The 21374-nt window shown below is 37.3% G+C and overlaps 2 protein-coding genes across 2 annotated transcripts; both read right to left on the bottom strand.

Moving 5' to 3' along the window:
• Positions 1-37: 37 nt before the first annotated feature.
• Positions 38-6074, bottom strand: LOC143879537 (replication protein A 70 kDa DNA-binding subunit A-like). The gene is made up of 2 exons (XM_077381971.1): positions 5546-6074; positions 38-2538 (listed from the first exon to the last, which is right to left on the bottom strand). Exons 1-2 carry the CDS (start codon positions 5812-5814, stop codon positions 495-497), a joined length of 2313 nt encoding a protein of 770 aa, XP_077238086.1. The 5' UTR covers positions 5815-6074; the 3' UTR covers positions 38-494.
• A 2238-nt stretch (positions 6075-8312) lies between these two features.
• On the bottom strand, positions 8313-21224 carry LOC143879544 (protein CYCLOPS-like). The gene is made up of 11 exons (XM_077381984.1): positions 20389-21224; positions 19370-19419; positions 17557-17697; positions 15422-15470; positions 15239-15291; positions 13568-14253; positions 12449-12495; positions 12295-12340; positions 11909-11957; positions 10513-10641; positions 8313-9122 (listed from the first exon to the last, which is right to left on the bottom strand). Exons 1-11 carry the CDS (start codon positions 20704-20706, stop codon positions 8999-9001), a joined length of 1692 nt encoding a protein of 563 aa, XP_077238099.1. The 5' UTR covers positions 20707-21224; the 3' UTR covers positions 8313-8998.
• Between the last annotated feature and the right edge of the window lie 150 nt (positions 21225-21374).

The raw sequence follows: 21374 nt of genomic DNA, 5'->3' as shown, positions 1-21374 counted from the left end.
TTGTCCCAAACTAGTTGGGGTCGGTGGTACATGTAAATCATGTAAATTATTGGAAGATCATATAATCAAATAGCGATCTGAAAATATACCATGGGCATAAAAGAAAAAGACACTGAAACATGCCTTTTCACATAGTTTCAATTATATATTAGAAGAAATGAAAACAGCTCAAGGAGATTGGCAGTTGAACTTCAGCCAGGTTGGCCAGCAAAAGCGCCTTGCCTTGTGATAATATGTCCATCAAAGTTCAACTTATATGCATAGAATCGCAGTAGTACCAAGCATGCTCATGAGGACAGACACGTTAAGATCCATTACAGATGGATCCCATCTTCCCCAAGGGATTCCATTTTGTGGTTATAGCGAGAGCTTCTCATCTTTACAATATTCAAAATCCTCCTCCCATCTTTGCAATTCCATATCTACCAGTAACACTGCTGTTTCAATATGCCGTAGAGACAGAATTTGATCTTGGACAGTCTCTAGCACAATATTCAAAATCCTCCTCCCATCTTTGCAATTCCATATCTACCAGTAACACTGCTGTTTCCATATGCTGTAGAGACAGAATTTGATCTTGGACAGTCTCTAGCCCAGTGACCACTTTGATTGCATTTGAAGCATTTACCAGAAGCACTATCAGTATTTGCTCCAGCATGAGGGATCCTATTTCCATAACCTCCTCCCATTGGCTGTCCCTGTCCACTTATGACCCTCGGGCAGTTCTGGGAATTGTGGCCAGAACCACCACAGCCATTACATAGCAGGTACACCCCTGTACTACCTCTCCTCTGACCTACAAAACTGGGTTCTTCTTCTGGAATATTATCTATCAAACTCAAAAGATACTTGCTCTCAGATAAGAAATTTACTTTCTCTGCTTTGACAACAGTTAATTTTACCTGCTGTTCATCGTTAAAGGTCTCCTCTTTCACTTTCAACTTGAATAAATACTGAGTAAAGAGAACCCCCCTTATAATTTCCTCAAATTTTCCATCATCTTGTTCTTCGTATTTCAACAAGTACAAATCCTTTGCAGAAATGCCCATGATCTCTTCACCAGATTCCTGGAATGCAGTAACCGCTGTAAAGCCTGTGTGGTCTTGTATTTGAAACTGAAGAAGATAACGATAGTCACACTCGGGGAAAGACTGATCACACCTCTCGCAAATCCATGTTCCATCACCATTATTGTTAACCTTCTTGTTGCATTGCCTATCCCCAACCATCAGAGGACAAGCCGTATAGCAGAAATTTTCAGTCTTTATGAATGAAACTGTTGCCTTGACGGTGATCCAGTCTGGTTTCGCAGATCTTCCAAGCCCCTCATCCTTGATTTGTGAAACAGTTTTACGGATTTCTGTCTTTCCCATACTTGGTGTGTCCATCGAAATAGAATGAGAAACAGCATTCTTCCCCTCTCTATCAAACCACTCCCTTAACATTTTTGCCTCTGGAAAATCAGGGTTTATGAATAACTGGGATGTAGAAATTGTTCCCACAGTCTTCCCGTTGAAATCATTGACTCTAGCAGCTTTCACAGCCACAACAGGAAATACCCCAGAATCACACATAACTTGTAGCTGTTGGCCTTCTGCATTGCAAAAATTTCCCCAAAGAGTTAACTCAACACTTTGGCCAGACATATCCTTCAACTGAAGAGTTCTTTTAAGAGTTTCAGTACCATTTTTTCTCATTATTGTACTTGAAGGGTTAATCGATGAAACTATACCGATCACATCCACCATAGAATTACTCTCCATGTCCTCAACGTCGCTTATGGATCGAAAATGGAATTGCTGCCTTGGTATAGAGTTGTCCTCTTCCAAACAAGGCTGAATAGTCGACGTAGACTCCAAAAATATCTCCCAGTCATTATTGAGGTGATTGAAATTCTTCTGAGCTTGTTTTAGGCTTCCCTTGGATATCAAGTACACTTTCCCAACCTCAATCATGTCATAAAATTGATCGGCAACCATGTTAAAACAGGTCACACGTATTTCTCCACCATCAGAGTCGAGAAGATCAAAAGAGAATACCTTCCCCTCCCCCCTTGGATTGTTGTAGCGTCTAAGTTCCCCTTTTGCTGTCACTCGGGCCTTGATTGTCCACCTGCCTTGGTAAGGATTCAGAGCGGCAATGGGAATTATCCTAGCAGGAGCTTCATTCTTGGCTATAGGTCCTCTATTTGCATACATTGGAACTGGTTGGTGATATGCCGTCTGAGCTGAGCGCCCAGAGTTATTGATGGGAGGTTGTGGTCCTCCTGGCTCTGCTTTGGGGTACATAGAAACTCCATTAGTTGCATTTCGTCCAGGGGGAACACCCCCAGTAAATGAACCACCAGCAAGTGAACCACCATAAGATTGTGGATTCCCGGAGGCTATCCCAGGTTGAACCATTGAAGATGACTGTGCAGGAATGGGAACTCTTCCCTGTGAAGCAGTAGCAGCAATAGAACCATCTACATATTGCTTTGGTTCACCAATAGGATCACACTTTTCAACTATTACTTCCAAGTTGAGGATGATAATGATCCTGATTGCATTGATGGGTGTGGGAAAGTCACAAATAAAGAATAATGAAGTGCAGCGAAAAAGGAAAAGAACAAACAAAGATACAATTAAGCAAAGGCATATAAATTCAACCAAAGAAAATTGAAGCTATAAACAGGGTGACGAATTCGCTAAACAGGGTGTAACTCTGGAATCTGTAACGGGTGGTGGGGCTGGGTAGATTACATTATGTATTAAGATCAAGGTTTTAAATTTTGGTTTCGGGGGTAATTTCGGACCCAGCCGAAACCGAAATTTCAGCCGAAATCCCAAAATTTCGGCCGAAATTCGGTACAGAATCCCAAAATTTCGATTTTTGGGCCGGAATTTCGGCTGAAATTTGGTAAATGATTAAAAAATTATTTTTTTTAAAAAAATTTCGCCCAAATTTCTGAAATTTCGGCCGAAATTTTGTACGTTTCGCTAATTTCAGGTTTCGGTCGTTTCAGTTTCGGTCCTAAATTTCAGATTTCAGACGAAATTTAAAACCTTGATTAAGATATCGTATGTACTGGGTTGTTTGCCCTTCTGTCTGGGGGGACATCTTGTCCCCTCTTAATTCTGATTTGTATTAATAAAGTTGCCTTTCCAAAAAAAATAAAAATTGAAGCTATAACTTTTAATTTTCGTCCGATTTTCATCCCCAAGGTGTTCAATGCTAGGTTTCAATTATGCCCCATTGAAGATTGACGAGCTGATTGATCGTTACCGATTTAGATACCAGAGTATTTTAACAGATTGGCTGTGCTGGTCCACATGAATAAACACATCTATGAAACAATGTTAGGCTAATGATAGACCGAGGGACATTGCTGAGATCATACATCAACTAATTCTTAATCTTATAAAAACAATTTGTTGTTATCCCACTCCATCATTTACCAAGTCTCACTGCCTCAAACGCTTTTATCCCCAACAGAAAAATCCACAATCATAGGACCTATCTCAATAAGGAAGTCACACACGTGAAGAACCCCTAATCTCCAGACCAGCTGATGGACAAACAATTAAACAACGAAAAACACCATATGATCCACCAACCTTTCGCTCCTACTTCAGCAGTGGCTAGTGCATCAGATCTCACAATACACTGTGCTTCGAAAAATAGCATGCAAAAGAAAATGCTAAAGCAGGTTGCACCTCATACTCAGTTTGTCTTACAAAGGGACAACGACATGTATCCTTCCAGCCGACCACTTGACACTTTCATTGACCAATTGACACATTCATCGAAGCAACAAATACAAATGTCAGAGGTGTCTGTGACAGATATCTGGCAACGAAAAACCACAGAGGTGACAGCCTATCATAAATGGAGACCGCTATACCAAGCCTTGAGAGGAAGAGCTAGCTAAATTATTAACTGAACTGTCAACTCCAACCACTGACTAATGTTCCTTGTGCAACCAGCAGGCATGAATTGAACAACTAAAATGCACTTAGCAACAATGTGACAGGGACAAAGTCTTTTTAGAACATCAGATAGCTTCGCTTAGCCAAAACTCTGCCAGAATTCCAACCCATGAGGATCTCCATACACTCCCTAGCCAAAATATCCAGATTTTTACAGTCAGAAGTCTTCCGAATAATTGCACAAACACATAGGCATATAGCCAAGAATTGCATCCTATGGCGCATGGAAACTGACAAGAAACCCACCACCACCATATAGGTACAGTGCAATTGTGTTACTTCCATCATATTGCAAGGATGGTCCTCTATATTCAAGTTTGACTTGCATCTTGCCGTTTCTATTCTACCCCACTTATCGCCCACTCTCCTCTCCTTAGCGCACGCAAAAGCCTTTGGACTCAAAAGTCAAAACACCCTACAAGATTTCAAATGGTAAAATAAAATCCATAAAATGAACAAAATGGGCTGACATCTCTTTCACAGAATGATTCCTTCCAAAATGGTTTTAACTCCTTCAAACCATCTGACATTTTAGTAGTGCCTAGAAAGAATCAACTCATGCTGTAGTAAACGATTACTTTTTCAGCTACCAATGGCAGATTTACACAGAGATGACTGGTATAATCTATTAATGGAAATGTTGGAAGCTGGTGACGTTCACTTCCATAATCTTTGCAAAGCACAGCTTCATTGTTATACCAGTTATTGGAAGCCTGCATAGGGATTTGTGATGGAAGTCCATAGTACATCTAAAAGAGTCCAGATCATGGCCAGGCTCTCCAGTTCTCCATTTAAACTTGAATAATACTAGCACGAAGATGAATCAGGGGCGGTTGGTATTTTTCTTTTTGGAGATAAAAGCAATGCAGTGAAACATTTTACATATGTTGAAGATCAGCTTGTTAGATTCCAAGAGATTTCTGTACATACTTTGCATAACATACATTTGCTGTAAATGGTAATCTGATTATTTGTAGGGTTATAGCTCTGTTGGAATCCGAGTTTAAAAGTTCATTCTACTGACAATGAAAGAGAACTTACATGCAAGGTTTTAAATTTCGGTTTCGGTAATCAGTGAAATGGAAATATTTCTGTTTCGGTAGAAAATTTCAGCAGAAATTCTTCACCACTGGTTTTTCTTTTTATTTTTTACGTTTTTTTTAAGAAATATCTCAAAGGAATCTCGCCGTTCTTCCCTTTTTTTGCTAGTGAAGTTGATTTTTGTCAGGGTCTCTCACATTTCGACATAAACTTTGCTTTTTTATACATATGAAAAGTTGCATGTTTCACATATTTCAACCGAAACATTAATTGAATATTGAAATTTTGGGCGAATTCTCGTAATTTTCAAAATCCAAGTGGATTTCTCTTCAGTGGCAGCCGAAATCGAAATATTTCGGCCATTTAGTTTTGTTTTGTTTCGGCCGAAATTTAAAACCATGTACTACGTGCATAAATACACAGTAGCATCTAAACATTAGAAATAGAAAAACAGATTCATATGAAATACAAGTAAATACCAATATTAAAATTTAAAACCAAAAGGGAATAAAATTAGGAACAGAATCAGAACTCACTTGCGATTCTGAATGACATTGCAAATGGACTCCACCAATTGAACAATCGATCCTTTTTGCAATTTCCCTGATTTCACGATATGATTCATCTGCGTAGCAATCATCGCTTGTTGCAGATGAATTCCATCTGAGAGAATCATCCTAAAACGTTCGTTGTTGTTTTGGGCTGTATTTACCAATCTGATATCATAAACTTGGAGAATAGGCTTCAATTCCACATCTCCGTTACACACCATAGATATCGCCCCTTTTGTCAGGTTAACTGCCATTGTTTCCCAACTAGTAGAAAACAGAAACCCTAGAATAAAAGGCGAAAAACAAGGATCAATGTTGACAAACGAATTTCTCAAAATCAATGACCGTAACCACGAGTCATTTCATCAAGAGCGAAATAAGGACGAAACTCTTTGCTTTGGAAAATTTAAACAGAGAAATGGATCTGCAGAGAATTCGAGAGATCGAGAGAGAGAGAGAGAACCGCCACGACCAAAAGAGGGAAACCGCGCGGATTTTTATTTATTTTTAGTTCCGCTACGTTGAATGAAATAGAAAGGTCAGCAAGATGTGAGAAATTTCCCAAAATATCCCTGTATAGCGTATAGCTTCCCGCTTCATGGTTTGGCGGGTTATGTTAGGCCCTCTTTGGTTATCAGCTTTCGGACTAGCTTCGGAGACCCAAGCGTGGTTTTGGCAAGAATCCACCACGGTTGGCGTTTGGTAGGGGTGCAACTTGGGTCGAGCTCAACCCGAACCCGAACCCGACCCGATTTTGGCTCGGATTGGGTTGGCATTTTCTAGGGTTGGGTTGGGTTTGGGTTGGGAAAAGCCAACCTGATTTAATTTCGGGTTGGGTTGGGGTTGACGCCTTGGCAACCCGACCAGACCCGGACCCGACCTCCATTCTCTAATTTTATCATTATTTTTTTAGGATTATGTTTTTTTTTTCTTGTATTTTTTGTTGGAGGCAGGCTGGATTAGGGCTGACCATCCTCAACCCGACGCTCGGGTTGGGTTGGGTTGGTTAGGGTTGAGGGAATGCTATATCAGGTGGGTTTAGGATTGGACTCAACCCGACCCGAGTTGCACCCCTAGCGTTTGGTTCGTATCCTAGAATCCGTTTTGTGAATTGAAAAGGGATTTGCTGGCAATTTCACACGGCTCACTTTTGCAGGAGAGAACAGTCACTGTGAGATTTAAATACAATCCTTGCTTGCAATGAATTTTAAACATACTCTGAGATTCTATAGATACTTACAAAATAAAAGTAATGTTTTGAAGAAATTCAGAGAGGAGGAAATGACACCTGACTTCCTTTTATTTCACAAATGCTCTTGTGTTTTTGGTCTGTAAAAAGGATATCTATCCCCAGGAGGTCATTGATAAGTAGCTTTGCTTGTCTTCTCCTTTCCCCATCTCATGAAAAGATTTCCAAGATACAATCATGTCCGTTGAAGCTGATATGGCAAACTACATCAGTACAGTAGGGATCATCGAGATGTTACACCCATGAATCCATCAATCCATGGGTCTATCCCTTCTCAAGCAGGCATGGATTTTCTTTCACCAGCTTAAGAAATTAGGAGATTATGGATTTGTATTGGATCTTCAAATTGATACTATTCAAATGGCCTGTTCACAGCTTTTTATGAGACTAACCATAAACCAAAACTGAATGCGTGGACAATTCGGACTCTTGAGACTTACAGAGACTTTAGTGGGGACTTTTTAGAGTCACACGGACATTGAAATCACATGTTAGTTGTCAACAACTACATGACTTTCAAGTCCTAGGGGTTCAATATTCAATTTTTACCATTACCCTAGATATGTTTATGGGCCCTACTAATGGATCAAAATAATTAATTTGTATTTGTGCGCCCCACAAATACCTTTTTTGGTAGGCAAACTAGTGGGTAGAATCATAGTTAGCAAAACGTGATTTTGCAAAAAAGAAAAAAACGGGACGGCGAAAATTTGAGTTTAATACGGTACTAGATTTTTAAAAAAATGAAAACCTGCAGTGAAACTGATCAATTCTCAAAGCGCGACATGTCAATTGAAACAATTCTGTGGCAGTAAAAACCTAGATCTCAAGCACCATAATGACATGAAAGCCTAATGACACTGTTTAACAATGACTATATTAAGAAAATGAACTTTCTCCGCTGAGCATTGATAAGTTAGCCAGATTAACTGCCAATGAGGATGTACACATATACAAAGGCAAGCTTCTGAGCATTAGATCTGGTATTTCAATTTCATCCATACTACACAAATCTCATTTGAACATGAGGCTGATTTCCAGCTTGTATTCTGAGGTCCTGTTCATTTAAGATTATGACAACCGATTGTGAGTACTGAGCCGATTATTGGACTCGAAATTACGTTTAAATTTCAATCCAATAACCAGTTTGACACTCACAATCGGTTGTCATCATCTTAAACGAACAGGGCCTGAGTGTGAACTCTACGATTTTCTTGCCTCTTAATACAGCCTTTGGAAATCTCAGCTTCAAATACGTACAATGACTTGAACAATCCATGAGGCTTTTGCAATCTGCTTCAAGGCATTGAACTTTCTCAAAGGAAATTGAAAGACCTTTCAAGGGGATGGCAAAGCTCAACTTGCATTCATAGATTACTTGCTAAACAAGGAAGAAAGAGATGATGAACAGATAAGCTTGCAAATCAAGCTTCTAATCGCTTTTCTTGGACGGATTTAGTAAAAGGAAGAATAATCTCAAAGTTGGGGGAAAATCCCTCCAAATTCTCCAAATGGTGATTTACTTCCCAATTCAATTTCAAAATCCACATAATGAGAGGGAAAGGGCTTTTATAAGGTGCCCATACATGGAAAAGACAAACTTACCATTACCTAATGCAAAATGACTACTAAAGACATGACCCAAACTATCATACATCAATAGTACTAACAGAAACACATAAAACCAATGCTCATGACCGAGTCAGGGGCTGATATAAAGTGCTCAGGGATGCTCCCGCATCAAAAACAAGAAAATTAGATAGGTTCCTTGTCATTCAGATATTCATTTTACGTTAGCCAACAACCAGCTTGGTTTGTTTGAAGCTTTTAGTAGTAGGTCAGCAGTCCCCCAGTTTGGTCTCGCCTCATCAAATCTTTACCAACATAGCAGAAAGGGGAAGATTAAAACCAATGTCCTCTTTATGTGGAGAAATAACATCTACAAGCGATTAGTTAGACTGTAATCTATCAACCATAGTTACATTTAAAATATATCGATCCCCAGGAGGAGGTCATTGATAAGTAGCTTTGCTAGTCATCTCTTCTCCCATCTCATGAAAAGAGGGATCATCGATATGTTACACCCATGAATCAATCAATCCATGGGTCAACCAAATGTTCTTTTAAATACTGATATCTATGCCTTCTCAAGCAGCCATGAATGTTCGTTCACACGGAATAAAGAAGGCTCACATCTTGCCTGGTTCCGTGAGGATCCTCTCAATCTCTTCTAACAAGCGCTCCTTTTCATCTACCAAGTCCTCATTTTGCTTCTGAAGCTCTTCGATTTGCTTGGTCTGCTCGGAATCCTTCCTGAAGTTTAACATAACACCAGCTTAAGAAATTAGGAGATTATGGATTTGTATTGGATCTTAAAATTGATACTGTTCAAATGGTCTGTCCATAGCTTTTTATGAGACTGACCATAAACCAAAACTGATAATGCTTACAGTTCAGAGTCCAATAAAGAAGGCACAAGTAGTTGTTATGAGCTTATATATTAATTAATAGAACTCTCTATTCTTGATAGGGAAGCTGAAAGTGATTGACTTATGTCGCAGTGTTTGCCCGTATGCCATCTTGAGACTTATGTCAGCTTATCAATTATTTCATTCTTGCATTTGTATAGATTCCATTCTTACATTTGTAAAGCATTACTGATGTCATTTTAACTGTTATCTGTAGCTTGAGTGCCAAGTATGTAGGTTCTATCCAAACATCAAAATATTTTTGACATTTTTAAATGCTAACATATTATCTTTATACAACCAAACAATGACCAAACAAATGGAAAAAACAAGAAATAATTATGCTCTAATACCACCTTAATATGATTATAGGTGCATTGATAAATTTGACTAATACAAGTCTGGCATGAAAATTGAAAAATGGCGGTATGAAACTAATAAAATAAGTAATAAAATGAATATTAACCAACAAGGAACCACATACAGAGATAAGGTAAACCCAATACCACACAGACCAGATGGTTCATAGTTTTAGATGCCTCTGGAACCCACATATAGGGATTTTTCGCAATGCAAGCAATAAAAAAATCTCGAGCGGAGCCCACATAACACAATGAAACAAGCAATCAATCAAGTCAAAACTGTTAAAGTATAAAAGATTAAATAACACCATCTCCAACGGCTTAAGCTCTTGGAGCAATTGGTTTTTTCACGTGGTATCAGAGCAAAGGTCTTGGGTTTGAAACTCCTTGATATTAAAAATCCACATATAATGGCCAACCCAAAAGAGGGGCCACATGTGCGGATGTGCCACATGTAGGCCAACCCTAAAAAAAGATGGGCCACACGTGAGGGGGAGTGTTAAGTATAAAAGATTAAATAAAGCCATCTCCAACGGCTTAAGCTTTTGGAGTAATTGGTTGTTTCACAAAAACAACATCATCTTTTATCTTCAGAAAGAAACCATTCAAGCTGCTACCCGAATTCATCATCACAGTGACGTTCCACCAAGTATCAACAGGGGAGTTATTAATAGGATAAATCATAGAAGAAGTTTTGACATAGAGATATTGCTCTTGATAAGTAAAAGATGCCTAAGTAAAAATTGACCACCAAGCAATTAACTTTGCAAAGAGCATTGTCATGCTTCTTCCGTAACATGAGAATCAACTTAAATAAATTGATCACTATATGAAATCCTATTTTTGATGAATTAATGTAATTTTTGCATTTACCTATTCATGAATGATAGGTTAAGTTTGAGTGAGCGGACTTCCTTCTCAAGATTTTCACAACGCTTTAGAATAGATTGCATATCAGATGGAACTGCTGGTATCTGATTTCTTTCCTTTGCCTCTGCCATTCTAGACCACCAAGAAATATTAGTTGAAACCGAAGTATATTGGTTTTACATAAGCTAACAAGCTAAAAGTCTGCATCTAGCATAAAAAAGAAACTACTCAACCTTTGCCTGCAAGGATGAATGAATAAATATCGAAGTGATGACTGCTATACATGAGTACACATAACGCATAGTGAAGTTTCGAAGGCACTTAATAATATAGATCTACAATGTAACATTTAAGAGATAGAAAAAAAATTATTAGACAATCTTGAAGATATAGTTTGTCAAGAGATAAGGGATCGATAATATGGATTGTTGCTAATCTTTATTAGATTCATTCACATGTCCACAATCAGTTGGAGCGTACAAAATCAAAGTATAAAGCTAATGTGGATAAACATCGTCTAAAACTACTTTTTGATGTTGGTGATTTTGTTTTGTCTGTCCTCACAAAGGACCGTTTTTCAACCGGTGACTATAGCAAGCTTAGTCATTAAACGATTAATCATTGAGAAATGCTTGAGGAAATTAATGACGATTTATACAGATATTATTTTCCAAATCATATCCTTACCCATGATGTAGTCAATGTCAAGCACTTGGTTGGCTCTGCATCAGTCCCATTTCCTCGGAAGAAGACAACTTGAACTCAAAGGTGAGTTCTCTCCAACCCGAGGAGAATGATGTAGATCAGTTTGCACATGAGCATATTGATGGTTTAGGTTGACCTAAGAAGAAACTCAACAAGGACTTAAGGAGTTCACAATTTGTGATAACTGCTGATGCGATTGTGCAATCAATGGGCTCGATGATCAACTGACAAATCGTGCCATTGATCAACAAATTGAAGAAAAGAACAATAGCAAAAGCTGTTTTTTGCTATTTTTAATTCCCACTTCTTTTTTATGGGGCTCGATGATCGACTGACAAATCGTGCCATTGATCAACAAATTGTGCAAAATTTCCCGCTTCTTTTTTATGGATATGTTATTATTGGGTTAGGATTCTAAAATTCATCCTTCATCTTGAGGGCAGCCTTCCATTCATCTCCTAGTCTCACAAGAATCATTCCGAGATTTGAAAGTAGAGAACATAAATTCCATGCGTAAGAAACTCTTTTATCTGCTACGATCTAGAAAGACTAACTCAAAATAATTAGAACCTGGAAATCCTACTGAAAAATAGATTATAGGGAACATTCATTTTCTACATTTATAAAACCTAACATAAAAATAGCGGTGTCGCTAGGCAGATTTCCACCCATAAAACAACAGTTGAGTACATACTTGCGCGATCGCTCCACCCTGCGCTTCTTTGTCGGATCCCCCTTGTCCACTGCATAACTTATGTTAGTTAGAGAAAATGATATGAGACCACATAGCTTTTATATTAATAAGTTTTTAAACATAGATTTTAAATGTAGTTAAGCTCTTGGAGTTAGTATGTAAAGAGCATTTTAACATGAGTGAATAGTATGAAAATCATGTTATAATTTTTCTCATTATTTGGGGGCTTTATGGACAAAATGACACATGTATGGGATTTCTTCTCATATGATAGTCCCCTGAAAAGAAGAGCTTAATATTTGTATTTTTTTTAAACAGTTGTACGAACAATATTGCTTGAAAAGGATGGACGGCTAATCTATTTGAAGTTGATAATGAATGATTACCTGAACCTACTGAAGTTACCGATCCCATCCGAACTAGATTTCCTTTCTGTCAGAAAGCATCACAGTGGTGAAAAATGAGTGAAATAATCCAAAAAACTTACTCATATACAAGCAGGATGCATTGTCTCAGATCTTGATATCTGATGGAACATACCTTTCGTTCGTCATTAATATTATTCTCAAATATCCTTTCCCTCAGTTCTGCATTTCAAAGAAGAAAGGTAGATCACCACAAAATGTTGATGGATGTCTCACTGTGGATATCAATTAGAAAAAAAAACTTGAATGTGCATTATTAAATCCCTCCAAAGTGACATGCTTAGCAGTCCAATTAAACTAACATATTGAAAAGACATTATATACAAATACGTTCAACTTTTTTATAATTGCATCAGGAGAACAGTAGCTGTATATGCCACATGGGTCAAAGAGCTGTGTTACAGTTCTTTCTGAAGTTAAAATACCAATCATGATTATTTCAATTATTTCAAGATTAAGTCAGTCGAACTATTTACAGAATTTTTCAATCATTTCCATGGGATAGATTTCAATGAGTTCCATCAATGCTAATTCTTTCAGACATGGTTGTTATAACAAGATCAAGCACATATATTGTTAAAAGTAAGTCAAAGTGTCAAACTATTGATAGCATTTTTGGATAAAATATCGACACACATATAACAATTCTTATGGTCAACATATGAGCCTAGATGCAGCTAAGTAGTCTTGAAACATTTTAATTTTGTTAGCAGTCTCCTACCACAACAAGGTGGATAATCAGAACCAAGGTTTTAAATTTTGGTTTTGGTTTTGGTTTCAGTCGGCATGGAAACGGAAACATTTCGGTTTCAGAGAGCTCCCACTTATCCAGAATCAGGAAGAGCTAATTGCTCCACACATCATGGAATGTAACCCCATGGTGACATGGCGGCTTTCCATAATAATAAAAAAAAAACTAATCATTACTAGTTTGCTCCATATCAGATGGAAGCATGGTCAGATAAAAGAAAAGTTAAATGGACGTGTGAAAACTGAAAAGCCAAATAAAAAGGAAACTGAAAAAAGAAGTCATCCACATCAGATAGCATTCTTCAAAACTTTAACAATACAAATCATATTGGTGCCTATGGAAATAATACAAATATGTTTTAAATCATAATTCAGGCGATAAAATGTTGAAAGGCACATTGATCATAGGAGAATTCAATTTCTTAACCATGCATTTTAATAATTCAGGACCCGTGAATAAATATATTTTATGTGATAAACCCACCTTTGGATTTAGAGCCATGTTCCGAACCCCCATTTCCAACATATTTTCTAGAGCTCTCACAAACCGATAGAGTTTGTCCAGAATTGGCAGGACCATCACATGCTTCAAAACCGGTTGAGAGTACAGGGGCTGCCGCAGATGATTCACTTTGGGAAGGTTCTTGAGACACAGAAGTCATTTGAAGTGGGTTTGATGGAGAAACAAAATCTTCAATATCTATTTCTATGGATTCCTCAATTGGTTGTAAATTCCCAAAATCTTTCACTTGGACAGGGGATACTACTTGAAAGTTCCCTGACAGCTCAGTAATCTGATTCACCGCTCCTTGGTCAGAATTCATATTGGCCAGAACTTCTTGAGCACCATTAAATCCAAAAGAACTGCCCTCAACAGTTTTAACATGGTTACTAAGTTTCTTGCGTTCTAGGGTACCCTTCAGCATGCTCACAACAGAAGAAACTGCATCTACAGAGGCCGTTGGTGGATTGCAGAAAGGAGATGCAGATGAAGTGGATGGAGACATGAATGTCCGCAATTGGTTGGACATTTCGCCCATTGAAACGTCACAAAAACTAGTCCTGGTTGAAAATTCTTGCGTCATCCTGTTAATACCTCTTCCTGCTATGTTATGTGTGGCTACCATACCTGGTGATGTTTGAAAGCTTTGCATAGCAGCATATCTCCTCCTGCAAGAGAGAAATTTGTTAGATGAAGCAGTGCAATTTACATACCCGATTAGGGGTATTCTTGAGATTTTACATGTAACACTTGTACGTACGTTTTCACTAGATCGGGAGACCGGGCAGCTGACATATTTACCAAACCATTAGGTAGAGAGAAGTTGAATGATGTGTGACAAGCTGGGGTTGTATGGCTTATACACTCCAGCTTGAGGGGGAGTGTTAGATGAAGCGGTGTAATTTACATAGTGCGCACACGCACGCACACATAAATATATATTATGTTTTATGAGAGGGAGAGATATTCTACTCTTCTCTTTCCTCTCCATCTCCTCTCCTCTCTAATGGAGCTTCAAATACAACAAACAAAAATGTTTCTTCCTAATAATTTAAAGTTCCAAAAAATAAGCCCATTCAAATGGATAATGTGTATCAATTTGAATTTTATATCTCAAACAGTAACAATTAAAGAGAATATATGATACACACACACACATCAATCTTCCCATGCAGAGGAACCAACTTTACCGCAAAAACTGTAGTTATCACAAAAGCATCTTCAAAGGAAAATGTGGCTAACAAGAGGCGTATCGTAACAAAAAATCTTAGAGAAGTATTCCACTATTAAACCATGTGTCTTTCTTTAGATGGCTAAAGAATAGACCTAAGATGAGCATGGTTTGACAAAAAATGAACAAAAGCAAACATAACTCAATGGTCATTTTTCTGGTAGTTCTGACCACCTCGGTCGTGGGCCTTGTTCTCTTCCTTTTAATAATATATCAATCATTTCAAGAAAAAAATAAATGGTCATTTAAGGTGCCTTCTCTTTCTAGCAACTAACGAAGTCATTCATACTTCGCTGTGTTTCCTTAGATGTGAACTCTAGACTCCCAAATTGTCAACCAAAGATTGCCAAGTTATCTCTTCATCATCAAGCATGAAAACTTGCAAGCATTAGACATTCATTTATGATTGTTATTGACATTACCTCAGTTCAGAGGATCGGCTTCTTGTCATTGGTTGAGAACTTTGAAACCATGCCTGCATGAAGGAAGAAATACGAGATCATGAGCCGATTTAATGAACAATAAATTCATATCACATATACCATTAAAAAAAAAATCCATATCACATATCTCAGTGATATTCATAGGGTTGAAGATAACCTAACCTTGGCCAAATGCAAATTACTAGCCTGTATTCCTTTTTCTACTGTATTCCTGATAAGAGGAGAAGCAGAATTAACTAGCGTTCACAGAACAAACTCAAAGCTTAACCAGTTCTACTTCTATTGTGAAAGCTTGGTAAAGTCACTCATGACAATGACACTATCCTTTCCTGAAAAGACTGGTCATACAATTTATCACCTTATAATCCGTTATCGAACAGAACAACATAGTTGAGACCTTTCATGCAATCCATCAACTGATTATAATACACTATAGTGTAACACATGACATCTGGCATATATGCCGCTATGAGCTAACTTTTCCTCATTTGATTGGTTAGGCCCTTTCAAGGAGAATCAAATTGGATATTCATTGCATATGCAGGTTTTTTAAGCGAATCACGCATGCTTTTGGCATATTACAATTAATCCATAAAATGAGAAGAAATACGGATTTTAACTCGAACAGAAAAAATCCCACAATTCCATGAATAGAACTTGATCCAAGGATTCACATTTCAACACTTCTAATCTTGTTTCAGTCGGAATCTAATAGATCTTCATGATTTAGATCAGACGAACAGAAATCATGCAAAACCACTTTGAAAATAGAAAGAAAAAAATGAAAGAATTAGGTGAAGGGATTCTCAGTAATGAAAAGATTAAAAAAAAGAATGTTCACTGGGGTTACCACGCCCCAGCTCTAATACCACTTGTTGGGACCTGGGTAGAACTCACCCTCAAAGGCTAGCCGTTAAGGGGAGGATGCCCAAGTCCTTATAAGCCCTCCCACATCCATTAACTTTTCCGATGTGGGACCTTTGCTTTCGCGTGGAACCCCCAACTATTCACTATAGTATATAAGAAGCCAGACTCAATTAGGTGATATTTAGAGATCATACTGGAAGAATTTGTAAGCTACTCTTGTGCATTTCCCGCCACATCCTTAGAGAATATGATGATGTAAAAGAAGTGCTGATTCTCATTAATGAAAAGGTAAAAAATAAAATGTGCACTAAAGTAAAAAAAATTAATCACTAGCACTAGCCAATGTGGGAATAAAAGAATACTAGATGCACCAGATACAAACAAAGAACATTATGCTATGAAGACAATGAATGAATTTATTAACTTACCAACTTCTCCAAAAGCTTAAGCTGTTGGAGAAAGGAGGTATTTATCTTTTATACTTTAACACCCCCCTCGCACGTGTGGCCCACTTGGCAAACACGTGGCACATGGGGTCCCACTTTGGGCCGACCATCACATGTGGATTTTTTCCATCCGGGAGTTTTGAACTCGAGACCTTTGGCTCTGATACCATGTTAACTTACCAACTTCTCCAAAAGCTTAAGCTGTTGGAGAAAGGCGTTATTTATCTTTTATACTTTAACAATATTAATGCATAAACCAGAAGCCTACTGCCTACTTATTAAAAAAGGGTCCAGCTGTACAATTCAACAACGGATATGAACAAAAAACAAACGGTTGACATTATGATGAATTTGCTGTTAGTTCATTTTCCTGCTAACAACACCAAATATGATCAAGGTAAGAAAACCAACAGCTTTTAGTCATCAATTATCCAGTTATACATGTAATATAACAAAAATCACTAATTTTTACTTAAGTACTAGTTCCGAATCAGTTTCCACCTTTACAGAAAGAAACTTCTTTACAGAATTAGCACCAGTCAACAAATATATGTAGTACTTAGTAAAAGTTAGCGGCAGTCAACAAATTGATGCAGGCCAGGGAAGAGAAATAATCCTAGAAACTAAATAACATGGAAATAAATCCCTAAATGTCCTAATCGGCAAATATGCCTCTTATTGGGCCTACAATCCACATCACAAATATATCTGAATTATAACCAAATATGCCCAGGGATTGAACAAGGTACATGTAGCAAATGTATGTAAAGGAGGGAGGGGTACTGGTGATGGTGTCAAATGAGAAATGTCAACAAGAGAAGACAGATCATATAATTAACCAGAAAATTAAGCATTATTTTATAGATACAAGAATCTTATCGCTGATGTCTATCGTGATATATCACTTGAATGTGAACACCACATAGCCATCCAAAAGAGGGGGCAGTACTATATTTGAAGATCTGGTAAAGCTAAAATAGCCACCTGAGTGAACGTTGGTTGAGTCCACTTGACAGTTCATCTGACATGCCCAAATTTTGTTGAGATAAATTATCATTACTACTTCTGTTTTGAAGCGTGCCCCCATGTTGCTGACTTGACAAAGCAGCAAGTTCAGTTGATATCCTGTGTTTATTTCATATAGGTTAGTGATCTATGAAAGTATACCAGATATCCCATAGGAAGATGCTTGAAAATTGAACACATGGAATCTACATCTAAAAGTAAGGAGAGAGAGAGAGAGAGAGAGAGAGAGAGAGAGAGAGAGAGAGGATGGTCAGCAAAAGGAATATCACCCTGAGAGACATGCAATGATTCGTTAAAGTTGATATCCATGAAAATAAGATCATAACTGCATCATCAATAACTTGATTTTTTACCAAAGTTTTAATTTTGTGAGAATCTTATCCAAAGGATGTCAAGTGGCATATTATGCTAATGTAATGAACAGATAATATAACAGGGAAAAATAATTTAAAAAGTCCATCTCAAGTTAGAGAGTATTTTTCTCTCTGTATCCAAAGTCGATGATCTTTTAAGGGTCCATTTTAAGTTTCAATAATGCAATTTCCAAGGAGAAATAAAAATCCTTTACATGCAAATTTTTTTAGGAAATCAAGCGACAATATCCGCTCATTGGAACCCTTGGATGGCACTATCAAACTAACTTTGATGGGAGTTTGATTTGCAATTCAAAGTTTGAAGGAATTGAAGTGGTGTTAGGGATAAAAAGAGACATTTGCTCCAATTTTTCAGGCATCCGAGGCATAAAAGATTCAAATGTAGCGGAGACTAGTGCACTTACAGAAGGTTCAAGGCTTTTCCTGAGTGGGATAGTGGGAAGCTTCTAGTTAAAAGGGGACCCTTGTGATGATGTTTTGGGATTTTAAGGAAATCAAGGGACCGTGAGGATTTCTTGTATCTTTAACAGCAAGAGCAATGAGCAATGGAGAAAGCTGATGACCTAGTGAGAGATGTATCAAAGCAAGAAGTATGTATTGAGTAATCTCTGCCTCTTGTCTAAGTACTTTCACATTTTTTCCAGTTTGAATAAGTGTTATTTACCAAATAATCTAAAAGTATTTGATCATATAAATATGATTCACAAATAGTCAAATACATTAGATCTTAAAGGCTACAATTAACCAAATATTAGCATACAATAATTGTTCTACTATATTTTTTGTGTCATCATTCCTCTACTATAATAAAATGAATGTGCTAGCAAGGCCCATTCCCTGGAGATTGGCAGACATTATTGGCAAGATTTTGGGAATTTTAGAGAGATGTACATCTCTTTTTTTCATGTACGAAGAGATGCTAATAGGGTGGTGGATTAAATAGTGAGATATGGTCAAATAGAGACGTTTTTCATGTGGGGAATTCTCTGCTCATTTTGTAATTTTGATTTTCCTTTACTAAATTTCTAGTCAATGCTTAAAAAGAAAAAAAATCTAATTGAAGTTTTGCATGTTAAATATTTTTTATGGCAATAGTTTAATCACCTATGTATTTAAATTTCTTCAAGCTAAAAAAAATGTCTGAGTACCCATTATTATTATGCGCATACAAATGATCCACAGCTTTGCATTCCCAATAAGTTGCGGGTCTTACATCATCCCTTAATACAAAGATGTAAATGGACTTCTGCCATAATCTACAATTAGCCTCTTAAAAGTAATTATATATTTGGATTCATTCAAAGTAATTATAGATTTGAATACATTCAAACAATTACGGACAGACACTCAACAATGGGAAATAACATCATTGTAAGTGAATAATCAGCGTAACTTACCTTCTAGATGATTGTCGAGTACGATGTGCTATGCTTGTAGAATTGTAGCCCTGAACATGCAAAGAGATATATGTGTGAAACACATATCTATGAAAAAGAAAATCTACAAGGAGAAAATAGAATCTCAAGTAGCATCTAAACTTCCTTCATGAAGTGACCGTGAGGATGGTCAGCAAAAGTTCTCCATTCCACATTTTGTTTATTGCATTTGTTAAACATATACAAATGGGCCTATGAAAGATAGGAAATCAGATACCAAACTACGTAGCATAAAATGATATAACCCACGCCTTAACAGACCACCTTAGCAACTCCAAAATTGGCCACTTCAATGTGGCACACATTTGACCAGAGAATCAGAAATTATTTTCAACAGAAGAACCATAGAGGTATTCCAGTAATTTAAATCTTGAAATCAGGTTTCCTCAAGCACTTCAGAAAGTTTTCACCAGTGACATATCAATAAATTTTCTTACACTTATACTTACTGTATATCTCCTAATCATACTTTCCCCATATCCTTCCAATGGAAAATGAGGACATGTAAGGCAATCAGTTGCCAATAACCTTCTCTATGAACATGGAAGATTTAGGATTTTAAATCAGGATTTGTCAAGTACTTACAAACCGTGTTTGGCTTCTGTCAAAAGATATTCTTGCTATGTGCTTATGTTTCTTTCTCATGGTCACAATTTCACTGTATCCACTCAACTGTAATTCCAACTACCACATGTTCCCTTAAAACTATCATGTGTTTCTAAAGGAAAGCGTAAAACACAAAAAACTAAAACCCTTAAAACACAAAATCTAAGGGAAAATTCTTAATGGATCTACACTTAAACTTTGTAAAGCTCCTGTGTAAGTATGTAGAATTCACGGTTTCCTTCCGCTATTAAGTAAAATTGACCTTTTGGTCCTACAGTTGTCCTTGTTCTCTAAGGCCTTCAACTAATGAAAAATTCCCTTGAGGATAAAAAAAGAAGAGAAAAAGAAAATAGAAAACAAGTATAATTGCTTGCCTCTCCATTCATAAGCCAACTGTTGAAGAGCTCTTCGCTATCTCCACGAAGGTTATGAGAGAGATTCTTAAACCCCAGACTCTCCATGGTTGGAGCTGCCATTCCAAGCGAGTTTTCCATCAACGATTTCAGAAACATCTCTTCACTAGAATTCCTATATAACTCAGAATAAGTCCTTCCCTCTGTCTCCATGATGGGCTTCTCCGCCTCCCTCTTCTCAGATGATTGAGATTGAAACGAATTCAGATTCTGATTATCACTGCCCACTTTATGAAAATGATTATCGTCTAATCCGTTTTCACTTCCATCTTGAATCATATTCTCTGACAATCCACTTCTTAATAGGATGGAATAATCGTCTACACTACCGAAATTGAGAATCCACCACAGCTAAAAAATCGAATTTACAGATCATCAATAATTCCAATTTTATCACTCTCCTTGCTAATTCAGTACCCAAAAAATTGTAAGAAACCCTAAATTCAAAACAAAAGACAGAAACCCAGGTATACAATCCAAGAACCTTGCTAATTCACCAGCCAAGAAATTGTAAGAAACCCAGGTATACTATCAAAGAACCATATGAATCTCTACGAGATTGATTGATTATCATAAACTCAAAGTCCTATAGACATATTCTTACATTGGAAAATTCAGTAAATTGTATATGTTCTATGAGAGGAAAATCTAAAAGGATCTAGACCGTCCAAAACCCTATTGCTTCATAAGATTATACGGAAATGAATATGTTTGAATAAATTAATAAATTTGGTGACAATAAACAAGTATAGAGCAAAAGAATCTGCGAATTCAGTATTCTTTAGATTCCAAACATAGAGCTTGTCTTATTCGTCAAAAGAAACCTAGATTTTAGGTACTAATTGACGGAGAATGAGGACGACGGCAGCCATGAAAATGACCTTCCCCAACTTTCATTGCCCGAATCAGACGCTGGAATCGGCATTTGTTTCCAGGCCAGCCATTTT

This window comes from Tasmannia lanceolata, unplaced genomic scaffold (assembly GCF_043159265.1).
Source record: "Tasmannia lanceolata isolate RefF3 unplaced genomic scaffold, GAP_Taslan_0.1 ptg000002l, whole genome shotgun sequence".
Lineage (NCBI taxonomy): Eukaryota > Viridiplantae > Streptophyta > Magnoliopsida > Canellales > Winteraceae > Tasmannia > Tasmannia lanceolata.
The sequence above is the reverse complement of the archived record's forward strand: the minus strand, read 5'-3'. Positions and strand labels throughout refer to the sequence as shown.

Excerpts from the sequence above, each read along its gene's own strand:
- LOC143879537 (XM_077381971.1), bottom strand. The coding sequence starts at position 5,814 with ATGGCAGTTAACCTGACAAAAGGGGCGATATCTATGGTGTGTAACGGA. Across the intron at positions 2,539-5,545 it reads AATGTCATTCAGAATCGCAA|GATCATTATCATCCTCAACT; the intron begins GTGAGTTCTGAT and ends CAATGCAATCAG.
- LOC143879544 (XM_077381984.1), bottom strand. The coding sequence starts at position 20,706 with ATGATTCAAGATGGAAGTGAAAACGGATTAGACGATAATCATTTTCAT. Across the intron at positions 14,254-15,238 it reads AGCCGATCCTCTGAACTGAG|GAGGAGATATGCTGCTATGC; the intron begins GTAATGTCAATA and ends TCTCTCTTGCAG. Across the intron at positions 10,642-11,908 it reads AGGGTGGAGCGATCGCGCAA|AATGGCAGAGGCAAAGGAAA; the intron begins GTATGTACTCAA and ends TTGGTGGTCTAG.